General features: G+C 42.1%; 3 protein-coding genes across 3 annotated transcripts in view; 2 read left to right on the top strand and 1 right to left on the bottom strand.

Moving 5' to 3' along the window:
* The window catches only part of LOC136436145 (uncharacterized), a 29574-nt gene extending 10870 nt beyond the window's left edge, over positions 1 to 18704 (bottom strand). Inside the window, exons 1-5 of the mRNA XM_066429919.1 lie at positions 18608 to 18704; positions 18062 to 18161; positions 16752 to 16853; positions 15294 to 15426; positions 14614 to 14752 (exon numbers count right to left, since the gene is read on the bottom strand). Of these exons, the coding sequence (XP_066286016.1) occupies positions 14614 to 14752; positions 15294 to 15426; positions 16752 to 16853; positions 18062 to 18161; positions 18608 to 18674 (541 nt within the window). The 5' untranslated portion in view covers positions 18675 to 18704. The remainder of the gene's footprint in view (positions 1 to 14613; positions 14753 to 15293; positions 15427 to 16751; positions 16854 to 18061; positions 18162 to 18607) is intronic.
* LOC136437112 (leucine-rich repeat-containing protein 15-like) lies at positions 1840 to 3215 on the top strand. Its single transcript, XM_066431589.1, has 2 exons — positions 1840 to 2597; positions 3119 to 3215. The coding sequence occupies exons 1-2, from the start codon at positions 1840 to 1842 to the stop codon at positions 3213 to 3215; spliced, it is 855 nt and encodes a 284-aa protein (XP_066287686.1).
* LOC136437111 (leucine-rich repeat-containing protein 15-like) lies at positions 9679 to 11529 on the top strand. Its single transcript, XM_066431588.1, has one exon. The coding sequence runs from the start codon at positions 9712 to 9714 to the stop codon at positions 11527 to 11529; it is 1818 nt and encodes a 605-aa protein (XP_066287685.1). The 5' UTR covers positions 9679 to 9711.
* Positions 18705 to 19023: the final 319 nt, after the last annotated feature.

Here is a 19023-nt window from a genome sequence, read left to right as displayed (position 1 = left end):
AAGACAGATGCCAGGCTAATAACTTTTTTTTTTATAGCTTGGGAGACAGTGGTTGAAAAGTGGGAGATTTTAAGAGAAGCACCAAGGAGAATCTTTGTTCTGCTCAGCACTCAACTGTGAGGAACGTAATAAGGTATACAGGACTGGCTACATCAGAAAAGGGATCCTTGACAGACCAACACAACTTAGAGGAAGCACAGAGAATCCTTGTTGTACAGAGCACTCGACTGTGAAGAACACAATAAGGTAATAAACTATGCAGGACTGCTTACTGTAAAAGAAGGAATAGCTTGCATGTTTGCTAGAATACATAGTATGTGTTGTTTTCTCGTAGCAACATGCATCACAAATGGTCCCTATGCTGTATGACACTGTAGGGGTAAGTTTTTTAATACAAAATTTTTCTCATATCGATCACTCAACTTTCTTTTGGTTATTTCTCTAAACACAGGTTTCGAGAAATCGGATATAATGCTTAATAGGACTGGTTGCCTTCAAATGAATGGCTTGCATGTTTGCAAAACTATACATGCTATACATTCTTTTATGTCATGCCTGGGCCTTAATAATGTTCAATATGGGTGTTCCAGATCAGTCTTTATGCTATGGTATGCACATTATTCTGTAGTTTTCTTTTAGCAATAAGCACACAAACAATCATTGTGCTATTGTATGACACTCAATGACAATTGAAATATACAAAATTTTACTCACTCAGCTTTTTTTGCCCTATGCACAGGTTTTGAGATAAAATTCTAACCGGTTGCAATGATTACACTAAATCCCCAAAAAGTGCTTTAAAAAAGCTTGTCTTGAAGGGACTAGTTGTGCTAGGATTTAAATATGTATCATTGCCATATGACTGATTATCTCCATGAAAAATTGATATCATGTTTTTGGTGTGTAAGTGGTAAAGGTTTGGGCCCCTTAGCAGCTTGCTCTGGAACTGCAGTTTTTGTTAAAATCTTTCAAGGAGAATAACGGAAGAAAGGAACAACAGATTTCCATGATATTTAGTATGCAGGTAGCTTGGACAGAGATGTACACAATGAAATGCAAATCATACAAATTGAAACTGAATTTGCATAATTAATGAGGAAAATCTATATTTGCAGTGTTTTCCATTATAGGGCTCAAATACATGTAACAACTGTAGTTTATGGCAGGTGGAACATTAATAGACAATCAATTATGCAAATAAATTCCTAATTGGCATAATTAATGCAAAAGTGCCATACAATTCTTCTAAGTGGTAAATGACTGGACTGTTCACATTGTGACATGTGTAAGTCAGTTAAAGGTGTTCATGACCAAGCATACATATATGGAAATGTGATGTTATTTGCATAATCAAAACATTTCACGGAGATATGATTTTAACTGCAACACATTTCCAATGATGCAGATGAAGAAGCTGCAGTACATGATGATGACATTTTGATGACATTTTAAGTTACAGCTAAGTAACATGAGTTTGCTTTCAGTTGCATTTTACATTCATTTCCTTCTCTAGCAGACAAAATGCTGAAGAGACTGCTGGTTCTTCTGCTCATCATCCTAACAGGAACTGGACCGACTGCAGCTGGGTGCAGCTGTACACCATCATCCTGCGACTGCAGCAATAGAGGTCTCAGCAGTGTTCCTCAGAATCTGCCAAAAAGTATCACTAGTCTTAACTTAAGAAGCAATAAGATCACAACCTTGAGTCAATCTGCTTTCCTCAGGTACAGAAGTTTGATAAAACTATATCTATCCAGAAACCAAATAACTAACATTCAGCCCAGTACATTCTACTTTCTACAACAGCTTCAAGAGTTGCATCTGACCGGAAACAAGCTAATGAACATTCAGTCTGGTTCTTTCTCAAACCTACCAAAGCTCGAATGGTTGCACCTGAACGACAATAAGATAACCAACATTCAGCCTGGTGCAGTTTTAAACCTACCACGGCTCCAACAGTTACGCCTTGACTCCAACCAGATAACTATCATTCAGCCTGGTATGTTCTCAAACCTACCACAGCTCCAAAGGTTGTACTTGTACAACAACCAGATGAATAACATTCAGTTCGGTACATTCTCAAACCTACCCAAGCTCCAACAGTTGCACCTGAACAATAACAAGATAACAATCATTCAGCATGGTATGGTCTCAAACCTGCCCCAGCTCCGAAGGTTGTACCTGAACAACAACAAGATAAAAACCATTAAGCCTGGTATGTTCTCAAACATACCACAGCTCCAACATTTGCGCCTTGACTACAACCAGATAAGTAACATTCAGGCAGGTGCATTTTCAAACCTACCCCTTCTCCGAGAGTTGCACCTTTCCTCTAACCAAATAACTACCATCCATGTTGGTGCATTTTCAAATCTACCACATCTCCGACAGTTGCACCTGAACAACAACAAGATAAAAAACATTCAGCCCGGTGCAATCTCAAACCTACCCAAGCTCCAACAGTTGCGCCTTGACAACAACAAGATAACAACCATCCAGCCAAGTATACGTATGTTCTCAGATCTACCACAGCTTCTACAGTTGACCTTGAACTCAAACCGAATGGTGACACTTCCCTCCACTGCCTATTCCATGCTGTCAGCAATCACTAGCATAAGAATTTCCAACAACCCTTGGCAGTGTAACTGTACTATGCTTCCCTTCAGGTTAAAGATGAGAGGGTCTAAATCGTTTGAAAATCAGATAACTTGTTCTCAACCAGCCCAGTTACAAGGACGAAAGCTGAAATATATCAATCCTGAGGATCTGAACTGTGAGGAGCCAACCATTGTAAGCTTTCAGATGGTTGACAATATCTCATTGGCGCAGGGCACACTCGAGCTCCGTTTGGTCTGTGAAGCTTCAGGTATACCTCAACCAGACATCACAGTCACCCTTCCATCTGGACTGAATGCTAATGCTCAGTCAGGTGGGAGGGTGACTGTGGGAGTGAATGGTGCTGTCACCGTAACTAATGTTACTGCAGCAGATGCTGGGCAGTACGTCTGTATTGCAACAAATCCTACTGGCTCTGCTTCTGCCACACTCTCCGTTGATGTCCACTTGAATCTGCCCACGACTACCACAAATGCTTCACCTCTTTCTGTGGCTACCACAGGTACTTCAACCCATCCCACTGGCAATGGCAACCTTTCTTCTTCTCCCACTTTCTCCGAGCCTGGACCTGTTGGCTCTACACCTTCAGAACACCTTAAATCTAGCCCCACTTTGTCTCAAACTGTCTCTGTTGGCTCTATACCCTCAGAAAAGCTTGTATTTTCTCCCACTTTCTCTGTGCCTGTTCTTGTCAATTCTCTACCTTCAGAAGAATCTGAATCTCATCCCAATCTCCCCATTTCTGTTCTCATTGGCACTATCGCTGGTGCAGCAGCCGGCACTGTCCTCATTGGTTGCATCGTTCTCACAATCTGTTGGAAGAGGTGGACCAGGAATCGCTCTGTTGTCCCACACTTTGGTGCTGTATACAGCAACACAGACACCACGGGTACTGTAATAACCGGTGGTGCACCAGACACCACGGGTACTGTAACAACCGGTGGTGCACCAGACACCACGGGTACTGTAACAACCGGTGGTCATGACCAGATGCAGCATCATGATGTAGATGCCTGACTCAGAGGTTTTGGCAGGTCCATAAGACTCAGGCACCTTCTAATGTTTCCTACTTTGCAGGTGTGGCTACATGAAGTATCACAATCTGAAAACTTAATAGCTTTCTAAAATGTTCTGCAGGCTCTGCACAATTACTCCAGTGTAACTGTAGTCTTGTGGATTGCATTGCTGAGATGGACTTACATGCATGTATAGGTTGTAATGCTGAGCTGTCATTCCCATGTTCACTGCATTGTGTAAAAGGGCAGAGGAATTTCTCATTACATTATTTCTACAATGTAAACTGAACCAAAGATATTAAAATAAGATCATATTTTAACCTCCTTGATTGAACCTGAGTGTACATATTCTGTCCTTATCATGCACTGTAGTGTATACTAATCTATACCGAGCTGAAGGAAGCTGTTAGCTACAGGCAGAGTTTAGTCAGTTTGGATTTTGATTAACTTGGGTCAAGGACAGAGCTTAACCAGTGTGTGTAAGTATCAACCTGGCTGATGGACAGATCGTAACCAGAGTGAGTTATTATTAACAGTGTGTGTTATTATCAACTGAGTAATGGAAAGAGCTTAATTATCATGCATTATCATCAACTTTGCTGATAGACAGAGCTTCATCAGTTTATTATTAACCTAGTGATGGACATAGTTTAATCAGTGTGTGTTATCATAAACTGGTCTGATGGATAGAGTTTAACCAGTGTGTGTTGTTATTAACTTGTCTGACAGAGCTTAACCAGTGTGTGTTATCATTAACTTAGTGATGGACAAAGTTTTAACAGTGTGTGTTATTATTAACGTCTTGGTTGATGAACAGAGTTTGATCAGTGTGTGTGTTACTATACTACAATTTAGCTTCAACACAGATAGACAGAACTTAATCAGCTGTTTTGCTATAAATGTATTTTGCCATGATTGTACTGAGGGAAACACCTCACTCTTCAGTGTATACCAATTGCTGGTACTTGAAGCTGTATCGGTATTAACTTGGCCGATGGACAGAGTTTAATCAGAGTGTTATTATTAACTTGGGTTATGGTCAGAGCTCAACCAGTGTGTTATCATTAACTTGTCTGATAGACAGAGCTTAACCAGTGTGCATTATTATTAGATTGGCTGTTGAACAGTTTCATCAGCTGCTATAATTGTTAGTCTCTACATAAATGTATTTTTTTGTTACTCATGCATGGCTGATACTTTAACGGTAGCTTAAAGTTTGAAAAACCAAAACTTAGTCTGGTGTTAGTGATGCCATTCTCCATCTGTCACCCGAACCACTGTAGCTGCCTAGAAGTGTGTGTTCAATATATCTTTCTACAGAGAGAAGCTAATGATTGTTTCATAGTGATAAGATTTAGTGTATTCATATTAACCTTCTTTTGGAGTCTACCACCAATAAACAATCACTGGAGAAATGTCACATTATTGCCCACAAATTTTCAATCAATTGATGAAAAATACCAAATGGACTTTACAATTTGAAAGCTTTTTCTGCTTGACAGCACAAAGACACACACACACACACACACACGGCATCTGTGATTGCTTTGCTGGTACACTTTTCAACCTTATAAAATTCTAGTGCAATGTACTAGTATACAGAAGTCAATTTCAACATAACGTCACCACCACTACAAACATCAGCCCTGACTTGCAAGGAAAATGATTTTTCCCTTGTCAATGTTTACTAGTATACATGTATGTGTCATCTAAATAATAGTTCTCTGGCAAATTTCAATACCTATCATAATATTGCTCTTGGCAACACATAATAACAGCTCTGAAGCTTAAAACTTCAAAAGCTACTGGTATTAGAATCAACACAAGCATGAAAGCTCATCTGCATATTTGGTGAATTCCAAGATGAAGGTTTAGAGGTTTGATCCTACAGGTTTCAAATGTTCAGTCCAAAATTAATTTTCTCAATTGGTTTTCTTGTTATAGGATCACATGCTAAAATGCTACATTAGTGAGAGAAATAATACCATTTTTTTTATTTTATTCTGTCATATTTATCCAGGGTGGCCCTGCTCAGTGGTTACCACTGCTTTTCAGAGGGGCCCTGCCATACATAAAATAACTGATAATACAAACAGAAATATCAACATATAGAAATAATAACAATAAAGATCATAATGAAAACAATGAAGGTAATGATCACAATAGTAAATAAATGATAACAATCATAGTACAAATCATAATACAAATCATAATACAAGTCAAATCATAATCAAATCCGTTCCATGTCATTGAGGGGTCAGAGGTCATGCCAGTCCTTGCCAAGTGTTACATTTGTTTTTAAAGACAGACATGGATGAAGAAGTCTTCATAGATTGTGGCAGGTGGTTCCACATAATCGCACCTCTATATGAAAACTTGCGCTTTCCACATTCAAGGCGTACTAGCGGCAGTTTCAAGGATAGATTCAGACTGTGCCTGGTTGGATAATTATGATATTCAGAAGTTCTATGAAAGATATTGATGTACTCTGGAAGTTCGTTGTTAACTGCCTTGTACATTGATTGTAGTAGGTGCAAGTTTCTCCTAGACACTAAGGTTTTCAAGCCTAAGGCAGAGAACTCCTCATCCCCAACATGATGCGTATATGGCAAACCTTCATCAAACCTTCATCAAAGAAATGATACAGCTGTTAATGAGAGCTAGAAAAGTGAATCAAAAACGGCAAAGGAGAGTTTTCATTATTGCAGTAGATCTTTCTTCCTTTTTCTGCCATCAGGATTATTTAAACCAAGCAGGTCCACCAAACAATCACTTCAGTTACAAATTGTGTGGCTTTGTACTTTGATGAAAAAGCCACAGTGTCTTGGCAACAATTCCCTAAGTCAGCAGCTTACTTAGAATGTCAACATCAGGGTCAACTCGACTTTCATCTCTTCTAAACAGACCAGAGTCTGATGCATTTCAAGAAGGAGAATAATCACAGGAAACCAAATTCAATTTTACTCACTTGAGGAAGCAGAAACTGTGAGGACATACATGTACAATGTATAAATAGACGGGGAACAAACTGTGCAGCTGTACAGTTGGCTACGCTCGGCACCACAGCCACAACCAAGACTTCCCTGGCTTATCTTAGACCACTGGAGCTGACCTCTAAGTACAGAATCTGCTTGTGACTGGAAACAGTTCTTCAGGACACTGTTACTTGGTAAGTCTTTATCGTGTAATCTATCAGACTCTTTGATTTGTAAGAAAAGCTCATCATTTGCATTTTTAACATGTCTTCTTTGTGAAGTCCTAGTAGAAACTAGGTACTCAGGAAAAGTAAGCTACCATCCATTGATAAGACAGGTGTTAAGCTTACACACTCACACCATCATGTTCAGAGCTGATTTTCATGCAGAACTTGACATTGGTGTTTTACATGAATTTCTTTTAAATTAGCTTTGGAGACCAATCGGTTGAAAAGTGGTCCTTGACAGAACAACACAACTTAGGTGAAGAACACAGAATCCTTGTTCTACAAAGCACTCAACTGTGAAGAATACAATAAGGTATGCAGGACTGCTTACATTAGACAAGTGAACAGCTTGCATGTTTGCTAGAGTATTAGTTGCATTATGTCATACATTGTACTTGGGCCATCATAACATTCGGTATAGGTGTTTTGGACCAGTGTATATTTTATGGTATCCCACAGGCCTACATTATTATACATCATGATGTTGACTTTTCTATTTTGTTTAGCAATATGCAAAATGGCCCAGACACAGTAACATTCTGGGAGCTAGAAACCATATAAACTGGAACTACTCGTAACTACATTTGTTTGTTTGAACCTTTGTTTATTCATGATAAGCTCAAATCGGCACGCAGGTTGTTTGTATATACCAGACTATTGAAATAGACTGACTGATAGGTTGTATTTTAGCAGGCTGCTTTCTAGATTGTATTTAGTGCTTCGTTTGTGACTTAGGTCTATACAATATATGTCTTGCTTTGTGTTCTGTAATGTTTTATGTGTGGGTCACGTCACCAGCAATAGCTGCCTGTGTCCCACCTGATTGTATTGTCACAATCCCAATAAAATCCAATCCAATTATCATACTTTTGTATGTTACTGCAGGTCAGCAAGTTTTAGAATGGTATACAAAATTTGACTCACTGGTACTCAAGCTTTCTTTTACTTTCGTTTTGCACATGCGCTCGCACACACACACACACACACACACACACACACACACACACACACACACATGTTTTGGGATAAAGTTCTAACTAGTAGTACTGTTGTAATGAAAACTCCTAGCCCAGAATATAAAAATAAACAAGTACCTGGCCTTAAACACATTTTAGGGGCAGTTATTTTAAGAGTTTGCTTTCACTTATTTTTAGAGTTTGCTTTCAGTTTACATGTACATTTACAAGGGTGAGTCAATATGTAATGCAATTTGTTTGATAACAAGTTCATCTCTTCGTCAAATGAGTTGATATTGGCACAAAGGAAAAGGCAGACGTGTGTATATCTTCTTGAGACTGAAACATCTCAATTTGTTGATCACATTTTTATGAGCGACTGACTCAAAGGTGAACACATCCTTGGAGGTCCATCAGAAGCAAAGAGCAAAGGAGGTTCAATCAACGTGCAATCAAAATTTCCCTGACCCGCCTTAGCTATTATAGGAGACTGAAACTGCACATGCATCAACATGCAATCTCTATAAGTTTCATGCTTATTTTCATCTTTGAAATCCTATCACTTCAGAATCTTCTTTTTTCATTGCTGGAGTGGAGGGGGGTATGACTCGAATCCAGAGCAGTTGTCAGGGTCCTAATTATGCATTGCGCTGATTAAAGGTAGACTACTTTCCCATAAACTAAGAGAAACAAAACCACAGTTCTTGGCCTTTAAAGACATAATAAATGTGTCAAGTTTTGTTTCTCTGAGTCAATGGGAAAGGAGTCTGAAAAAGCTTTAATCAACACATCACAATATATTTGACTAAGAAAACAACTGTAATACCACACCTCACTCCATCCTAGCAGATGTAAAGGAGGCACTCCCTTGCCAAACTGTTGTCTAATGTAGCATTAATGCCGCACTACGCGCTCCTTACCGGAGCACATTGGGCATTAATGCTGGATTCCCTCTGCTCCCTTTGGAACAGAGCATTAATGCCGGCATACACCCCTGTCCATTAATCATCATTTATCACCCAGTCTTCTAGGACTGAAGGGGAAGTGGAAACCCTTTCCCCTGGCTGGTGCCAGTGGGGGTGGTCACACCAAATTAACCCTCTGCCCCCTAACTACAGTCCACCCTTGTCAAAAACCCCAGTTGTTGCAGGGTGCTAATGTATAGGTCAAGCATGACGAAAGGCCGTGGCAGAAAGCACTAATGCTGGAAAGATGCCAACTAATTGGTTCAAGCCTTGGTCGAAGGCATGGCTGGTAGGACATTGAGGGACTGGTATTTGGACAGCCATAATGACCATGAAATTACCATGGCAGTGAGCACTAACCAAGCATTAGTGCTGGATATGTATTTCTGGCATTAATGCTACATTAGACAACAGTTTGGCAAGGGCTGTTGGGAGTTCAGAAATCAAAATTGTCATGTAACCTAATACAAATGTAGATAGAGACATTTATCACTACACAGGTGTGATTTCATCTTCCTACAGTAATTTCAAGTTGGTCAGATCTTAGAGGAACTGATCTTCCCTGGGTTTGGTCGTCTGGAAAGCAACTCAATTGCTCATAAAAATCCAAACGACAAAATTTACATATTTCAGTCTCACAAAGATAAGTGACTTAACTTTTGCGCCATACTTCAACTCATTTGATGAAAAATTGAGCTTGTTATAAAACAAATTGCACTACATATTGACTCACCCTCGTATATTCTTCTCCTTCTCTAGCAGATAGAATGTCTGGCAGGCTGAAGAGACTGCTGGTTCTTCTACTCATTGTCCTGACAGAAATTGGACCAAGCACAGCCTGCAGCAGCAGCTGTTTATCATCCTGCAGCTGCACCAGTAAAGGCCTCAGCACTGTTCCTCAGTATCTGCCAATAGGTGTCACCCACCTTTACTTAAGAAGCAATAACATCACAACCATGAGTCAATCTGCTTTCGTAAGATACAGGAGTTTGGTAGACCTAGATCTGTCCCAAAACCATATAACTTACATTCTGCCCCGTACATTCTCGAACTTACTACAGCTTCAAATGTTGACCCTGTCCAGAAACAAGATAACGAACATTCTACCAGGTACAATTTCACACCTGCCACAGCTCCAACGGTTGTGCCTGGACTACAACCAGATAACAACCATCCAGACCGGTGTATTCTCAAATTTATCCCACCTTCGACAGTTGCTGCTGAGCTTTAACCAGATAACAACAATTCAGCCTCATGCATTTTTAAATCTACTACAGCTCCGACGGTTGATGTTGTCCTCTAATCAGATAAGTAACATTCAGTCTGATACATTCTCAAACCTACCACGGCTACAAACACTGGCCCTGTCTAGAAACAAGATAATTAACATTCAGCCCAGCACATTTTCAAACCTACCACAGCTGCGATCGTTGTCTCTGCACTACAACCAAATAACTAACATTCTGCCTGGTGCATTCTCAAACATCTCACTGCTCCAACAGTTGTACCTGAACAACAACAAGATAAAAACCATTCAGTCTGGTGCATTTTCAAACCTGCCCAAGCTCGAAATACTGCGCCTGCACTCCAACAAAATAACAACCATCCAACCAAGTATGTTCTCAGATCTACCAAAGCTCCTACAGTTGACTTTGAACTCCAACCGAATGGTGACACTTCCCTCTACTGCCTATTCCATGCTATCAGCAATCTCTAGCATAAGAGTTTCCAGCAACCCCTGGCAGTGTAACTGTAGCATGCTTCCGTTCAGGTTAAAGATGAGCGGATCTCAATCATTTGAAAATCAGATAACTTGTTCCCAACCAGCCAAGTTTCAAGAGCAAAAGCTGAAAGATATCAGTCCTGAGGATCTGAACTGTGAAGAGCCAACCATTGTAAGCTTTCAGAGGGCCAACAATAACACATTGGTGCAGGGGAACACTCTCGAGCTCCATTTGGTCTGTGAAGCTTCTGGTATACCTCAACCAGACATCACAGTCACCCTCCCATCTGGACTGAATGCTAATGCTGAGTCAGGAGGGAGGGTTACTGTGGATGTGAATGGTACCATCGCCATAACTAATGTCACTGCAGCAGATGCAGGGCAGTACATCTGTACAGCAGGGAATCCTGCTGGCTATGCATCTTCCACACTCTCTGTTGATGTCCTCTTGAATCTGCCCAAGACTACCACAAATGCTTCACCTCTTTCTGTTGGTACCACCGGTTCTTCAACCCATCTCACAAGCAATGGCAATCTTGTATCCTCTCCCACTTTCTACCAACCTGTACCTGCTGCCTCTACCTTCTCTTCCCCTGTTCTTGTCCATTCTCCACCTTCAGAAGAACCTGAATCTCATCCCAATCTCCCAGTGTCTGTTCCCATTGCCACTATTGCTGGTGCAGCAGCCGGCACTGTCCTCATTGGTAGCATCGTTTTCACAATCTGTTGGAAGAGGTGGACCAGGAATCGCTCTGTTGGCCCAGACCCTGGTGTTGTATCCAACAGCACAGACACCAGGGCTACTGTAACAACCAGAGGTGCACCAGACACCACGGTTACTGTAACAACCGATGGTGCACCAGACACCAGGGCTACTGTAACAACCGGTGGTGCACCAGACACTACGGTTACTGTAACAACCGATGGTGCACCAGACACCACGGTTACTGTAACAACCGATGGTGCACCAGACACCATGGCTACTGTAACAACCGGTGGTGCACCAGACACTACGGTTACTGTAACAACCAGTGGTCATGACCATATGTAGCATCATGATGCTGATGCCTGATCATTTGGCAGGTCCATAAGACAGCTCTTAAAGTTTCCTAATTTTTACATGAGTTTACATGTACATGTAGCATTTCAATCTAAAAATTTCAGCTTTTTAAATGTGCTTGTACATCTACTGCAGGTTCCAAAATACCCTTTCAAAGTTCTACTCTCCAGTTTGAATATATTAAGCCAGTGCTTGTAAAACATATGGCTCTTCTTACAGATTGGTAGCATGGACTCTTAGGTTGGGATGCTAAACTATAATCCCAATGATCATTCTGCTGTTTAAAAAGGGCAGGGAAATTAGTACATTATTTGTACACTGTAAATAGAATCTGTACATATTCTGTCCTTGTCATGGACTAGACTCTAGACTAAGCTCAGCTGAAGGAAGCTATCAACTATAGACAGAGTTCAGCTAGTTTGGGATTCTTATTATCATGAAATATGGATGATGGACAGAGCTTAATCAGCGTGTGTTATACTAACTTGGCCGATGGCTATAAGTGTAGCTTAATCAGCTGTTTTACTATAACTGTTAGCCACAAAATAAATGTATTTTGTACTAATAAGTCACTGTGAAACATCTATCAACTTGACCCTCTCTTTTGAGTATATCAATGGCTGGTACTTTAGCTGTAGCTTAAACTTTGTAAAAACAAAACTTATTCTGGTGTTAGTGATACTAAATGGTATTATGTGTCAAATTTCTCTACATTGAGAAGCTAATGACAATTTTCATAGTTAGATTTAGAGTGTTCAGATTTTTGTTCACAAGTCATGTTTATATCACCTTTATCACACATGTACATTGTATTAGGCTGGTACATTTGTACAATATGTAACACCTTAAACTTGTTAAATAAAGCAGAGAAATGTCACACTGTATCCCACAACTTTTCTACTATTTCATGAAGTATGGCAACTTACATTAGAGGGGAAGTCTACATGTACATGTATGTAGCACACCTATTTCTGTTAGCCTAATAAAATTGATAGACAATTCATAGAGTACATCATCATCATCGTCACCGCTTTCATAGAGTACAAGGCACACTTAGACACACAAACACAGACACATAGAAAATGCACATGTACATATACATACCCTTACCTGCTACATACATGTACATGGAGAAAATCTTAACTGCTACATAGATGGAGAAACTCTTACCTACTACATAGATGGGGAAACCCTTACCTGCTACATAGATGCCCTGGACAGGGCTGGAGAAACCCTTACCTGTTACATAGATGGAGAAACACTTACATGTACCTGCTACATAGATGGAGAAACTCTTGCCTGCTACAAAGATGGAGAAACCCTTACCTGCTCATAGATGGAGAAATGCTTAGTACCTGCAACATACATGGAGAAATTCTTATACCTGCTACATAGATGGAGAAACTCTTAGCTGCTACATAGATGGAGAAACCCTTACCTGCTCATAGATGGAGAAATGTTTAGTACCTGCTACATACATGGAGAAATTCTTATACCTGCTACATAGATGGAGAAACTCTTAGCTGCTACATGTATACATAGGTGGAGAAGGCCTTACCTGCTACATAGATGCCCTGGTCGGGGCTGGAGAAGGCCTTACCTGCTACATAGATGCCCTGGTCGGGGCTGGAGAAGGCCTTACCTGCTACATAGATGCCCTGGTCGGGGCTGGAGAAGGCCTTACCTGCTACATAGATGCCCTGGTCGGGGCTGGAGAAGGCCTTACCTGCTACATAGATGCCCTTGTCGGGGCTGGAGAAGGCCTTACCTGCTACATAGATGCCCTGGTTGGGGCTGGAGAAGGCCTTACCTGCTAGATAGATGCCTTGGTCGGGTCTGGAGAAGGCCTTACCTGCTACATAGATGCCCTGAGCTGGTTGGGGCTGGAGAAGGCCTTACCTGCTACATAGATGCCCTGGTTGGGGCTGGAGAAGGCCTTACCTGCTATATAGATGCCCTGGTCGGGGCTGGAGAAGGCCTTACCTGCTACATAGATGCCCTGGTCGGGGCTGGAGAAGGCCTTACCTGCTACATAGATGCCCTGGTCGGGGCTGGAGAAGGCCTTACCTGCTACATAGATGCCCTGAGCTGGTCGGGGCTGGAGAAGGCCTTACCTGCTACATAGATGCCCTGGTCGGGGCTGGAGAAGGCCTTACCTGCTACATAGATGCCCTGGTCGGGTCTTGAGAAGGCCTTACCTGCTAGATAGATGCCCTGGTCGGGGCTGGAGAAGGCCTTACCTGCTACATAGATGCCCTGAGCTGGTCGGGGCTGGAAAAGGCCTTACCTGCTACATAGATGCCCTGGTTGGGGCTGGAGAAGGCCTTACCTGCTACATAGATGCCCTGGTCGGGGCTGGATAAGGCCTTACCTGCTACATAGATGCCCTGGTCGGGGCTGGAAAAGGCCTTACCTGCTACATAGATGCCATGGTCAGGGCTGGAGAAGGCCTTACCTGCTACATAAATGCCCTGGTCGGGGCTGGAGAAGGCCTTACCTGCTACATAGATGCCCTGGTTGGGGCTGGAGAAGGCTTCCTGCTACATAGATGCCCTGGTCAGGAATGGAGAAACTCTTACCTCCTAGATAGATAAAGAAACCCTTACCTGCTACATAGATGGAGAAACCCTTACCTGCTACATAGATGGAGAAGGCCTTACCTGCTACATAGATGCCCTGGTCGGGGCTGGAGAAACCCTTACCTGCTACATAGATGGAGAAACCTTTACCTGCTACATAGATGGAGAAGGTCTTACCTGCTACATAGATGCCCTAGTCGGGGCTGGAGAAGGCTGCCTGCTGCATAGATGCCCTGTTCGGGGCTGGAGAAGGCCTTACCTGCTACATAGATGCCCTGTTCGGGGCTGGAGAAGGCCTTACCTGCTACATAGATGCCCTGTTCGGGGCTGGAGAAGGCCTTACCTGCTACATAGATGCCCTGGTTGGGGCTGGAGAAGGCCTTACCTGCTACATAGATGCCCTGGTCGGGGCTGGAGAAGGCCTTACCTGCTACATAGATGCCCTGGTCGGGGCTGGAGAAGGCCTTACCTGCTACATAGATGGAGAAACCCTTACCTGCTACATAGATGCCCTGGTCGGGGATGGAGAAGGCTGCCTGCTGCCACAGATGGGGAGGTTTGACTCGACTCTTCAGCATCCCGGCAGAGCTGAAGGCGACGCACTGCTCAGCCTCCAGGCAGCGTTTCTTCATGGCCTGGGTGAAAAAGACAGCAGTTTCATCAACCTTCAGCCTGAGGACTGAAAATATCAACATCCAAGCATTTCTGGATGGCCCCAGTCTATAGCTTTGGTTGTGAAGAATTTGATTTGTGACTCAAACCTAGCTTAATCATAAGCATTCTACTGCCAGTTGACTTCCTAAAAATTGTTTAAATGATAAGCATCATCGACACCTGACATCATATACATCTTTTGTCATCCCCAAATCAGGTGAAGCATTAACTAGCACAATACTACGGCTTGTGTTTTTAGCCAAGCACACCTGGTCACCCCTATCTTTTTTTGGTCAATAAGCGTGATGGCTTCTTTTATGTGTAGAACCACCGCAAACACTCCATTTTCTCCCTGCCGTGAAATTAAAACTATGTGAACTTAAATGCATGTACAGTAATCAATGCTGAAGCATATTTGAGATCGATTCAGGGATAGAGCATGGGACAACCCCCCCCCCCCCCCTACTTTGCCCCTCGCAGGGTCATCTGGGGGAACACCATGATAACGATGATTCCTCTTACTCCTGTGTTGTTCTTCAGACTGGTGGCTTTAATGATGTCCCCTCCGGGTGAGTCCACCCCCGGGTAGAAGTGGAACGGTCCTCTGGTCATGTCAGGCAGCGGAATGTTGTTCTTCTCGGCATACTTCAGAAATCTGAAGTGAAAGAGACGGAAAAGGTTCAGGCAATTCACACACACACACAAACACACACATACACACACAAACACATACACAAACACACACACATACACACACAAACACATAAACACACACACACACACACACACAAACACACACACATACACCCAAACACAAACACACACAAACACACTCACAAACACAAACAAATACACATACACAAAAACACACACATACATGTACATACACACACACAAAAACACACACACATACACCCACACACACACAAACACATACATACACACAAACCACTCTCACTATCTGGTTAGTCATCTTTTGTTCCACGTCTCAAGAGGGTTAGATGTGCATCTCACTGGACCCGCGACACGTTGGCAACCTCGCTGCATCCTAAATTGGATTTGTGTTACCCTTCACTTAACAATGGGAAAATCATGCAAAATGTACTAGTATTACTAAAAAGACAAGAAAACACACAAAGTGTAAAAAGATAAGTTTAAATCAATTAAATTGGCTGAGCATTCTGTCATATCCCTCGGTCACAGCAAGGTCGTCAAGGGGCTTTAGTTGTCGAGGGTTGACAGCAGACCCCAAGGTGCCAGATTGCACAATGTGGTACAGGAGGGTCTTTTTAACTTTGACTACTCACATGTCTCTTTGCTGCTGGACCATGGCTTGAACCAGTTAATTAGCTCACTGAAGAGCTAATCTCCCACTGGTCATGACATTGAGAAAACAGATGCTATGTACAGTATTTACAGGTTCATTGTACCGGGGAAATTCCCCTGCCTTTGTTCGACAAGTACAATGAACAGTGGACCACGGCTTTAAATCCCGTCCTAAGGACTGCAACCCTTTCCAGTAGCGTGCATGTCGGGTGAGCGACAACAGCTGGGATTCGAACTCCAACTTCTTGGTCCAGAGGCAGAGTTGCTAACCACTGGACTACATGTACACACGCTACTATAACGCTGCTGGCAACTCCAGGCAAATAGTAGTGGGCAACTTCAAGTCAACTGTACACACTCACGCCACATCTTCAGGAAAGATGCTGTAGCTGCATAGTTCCCATTTAGAAGTTTATTCAAGCCCACATCCAGACCACTTTTGCCTTGTGTGTGGCTTTCTTGATGGTTCAGACTCGAATGAGCAAGTACAATGTGTCCTGTCTTATATAGACCAGGTGCAAGGTGAAACTAGTCTGGATGTGAGCTTGAATAAAGTTCTAAACGGCTACAGCGTCTTTTCTGAAGATACAGCGTAAGTGTGTACGGTTGGCTTGAGGTTGCCCACTAATATTTGCTGCTGGTAACTCTACTCACACGTCTCTCTGCTGCTGGACCATGGCTTTCAGCTCCTCATTCCTCCGCGCCAGACTCTCGCTCTGGAGTCTCTCCTCGCGTTCATTTCTCTCCGACAGAAGCCTGGGAGGAAAAGAGATCAGGACAATTTTCAACACTCAGGTGTTACTTTTTTTATTAAAAGTAAGGTAAAGAAGTCGAACCTCAGACTGAGGACGGAGCATGATGCTTTCTTGTTTGCCAGCAGTTAATGCAGCTTTGCTACGGCTCAAATATTTTTGGCCAAGCACACCGGGTCATCTCTACTCTTCTCGATAAGTGTGTTGGGTTCTTTTGTGCAGGGGTTTGACGCTCAAAAGCTCCCTCATACACATGGCTAACGGCTGTACATCCTTCATTAGTTAATGTTATGGTGGAAGCCAATACATAACATCTCTTTCTCACAGGTAGGTTAGAGTTCTAATAAAACAATCTAAAGGTTCTAGTACCTAGCTTTGGTTAGAGACTTTATCTCAAAGGGGACATGAAGCCATAGGAGAGCCACACCTTAAGCACGTTAAAGAACCCACCACAATTAAATGTTTTGTATTGGTAAGAGTAGGGGTCCATCCTAGTGTGAATGGATCAAATCTCACAAATCTTACATGTAGCTTGTACTTACTGTACAAAACTGGACAGGTGTGTTATGCTTTGAGGCGGTTTACCGATAGTGCACAACATACCCAAGTGTAAAACCAAAGAATGAAAAACATGACAAAGAAACAAACTCAAGGTTATCTTTCCACACAACATGAGGGAAACTTCAAACAAGGTCTGAAGATGGTTGAAACTGTAGAGAACTCTCAAATTAGAAATGTATGGAGGAAATCATATACATGTATAAGTACTTACTATATGTATGAAGTCTCTGGGACACAAAATAAACCATATGCACTGGGCTGTGAAAAACAAAAAGTTGTATAGCTGAAAACATAATGCAAGCTTTAAAATTTTTCTCTGCTTTAGATGACTACTTTACACTATTTTGTAGTGGAAGTTATACATTGCATGTTACTAGTATTGCATTGTGTACTTTATCTTTTTTTCCAATAATGATCTACAATATAATGTACTAATCTATAAATCCTTCTCTGGAAAACAAAGAAAATTCGTTCATATGCTCAATGCACAGAAACCTTAAGTCTCCAGAATGCTTTTTTTCATGAAAGAAATACACAGAAACAACCATAACATTAGGGGATTTGAAAACTTCTATTCATTTGTTTATTCTCATTCCAAAGGAACAAGTGACCAGAGCAAAATACAACGTACTTATGATGAAGGCAACTTACCTGTCTCTGAACTTCTGAGCCAGGCTGGCCTGCTTGGACTTCTGGCTCCTGTTCTGTTGTTCTCGATACGTCAGGGCCCACTGGACAAACTCTTGCACACCTAAAACACACAGGTGCAAAGAACAAACCATCTTACTTCAAAGATTACCATTTTTCTTCACTGAGACAATGAAAGGGATACAATCTTTGGTATGAACAATATCTAAAAGGTTTATTGTACGGGGGAAATTCCTCTAGCTCTTTTTGACAAGAACAATGAACAGTGGACCACGGCTTAACGTTCCATCCAAAGGATTGCTACCCTTTTCAGCAGCGTGCATGTGGAGTGAGCGACACAGCTCAGGAATTTCAAACTCACGACTCCTTGGTCCAGAGGCAGGGTCACTAACCACTGGTCTACACTTTATTGATCCTGAAGAAGGCGACAGTGGTCCTTGAAAATTTGATCCGTGAATATCTTAGTGTCGGAATAAACTTAAGCATTGTATTATGATTACTACCAACACAGATTAACTTTCATGATATTGATGATGAGAGGTTACCTACCTTGGTGGAGAGATACCTTGGGTCTGAACCCTAGCTGTTTCAGGGAACACTGGACGTCTCCTACCATCCTGACTACCTCCAGGGGTGGGGCCAGTACCTTCACCTGAAAAAACAAAATTTCAGCACTTTGTATTCCTATCATATCATACTTAGTAGAACATGTACATGACACAGTCATTTGGTTATTTGAATACAACCTGTTTTCCTGCCTGCATGCCGGTGTCCTGTCATATCTTCTGTACCTGTATCTATATAGCCGGTACAACCGCCATTAGGCGTAACACACCAGCTTCGCAGGCACGCGGCGCGGCAGCAGCTGGTCATATTACACCGAATGGTCTGTTACACCTAGTCTTCGCATATCTGACTGTAACCGTTCTTTAAAGCTACTCAGTGAGGATGCTCCTACAGTACTT

This window comes from Branchiostoma lanceolatum, chromosome 6, assembly GCF_035083965.1.
Source record: "Branchiostoma lanceolatum isolate klBraLanc5 chromosome 6, klBraLanc5.hap2, whole genome shotgun sequence".
NCBI classification, from domain to species: Eukaryota; Metazoa; Chordata; class Leptocardii; order Amphioxiformes; family Branchiostomatidae; genus Branchiostoma; species Branchiostoma lanceolatum.
This window is presented reverse-complemented; position numbering and strand designations above follow the sequence as displayed.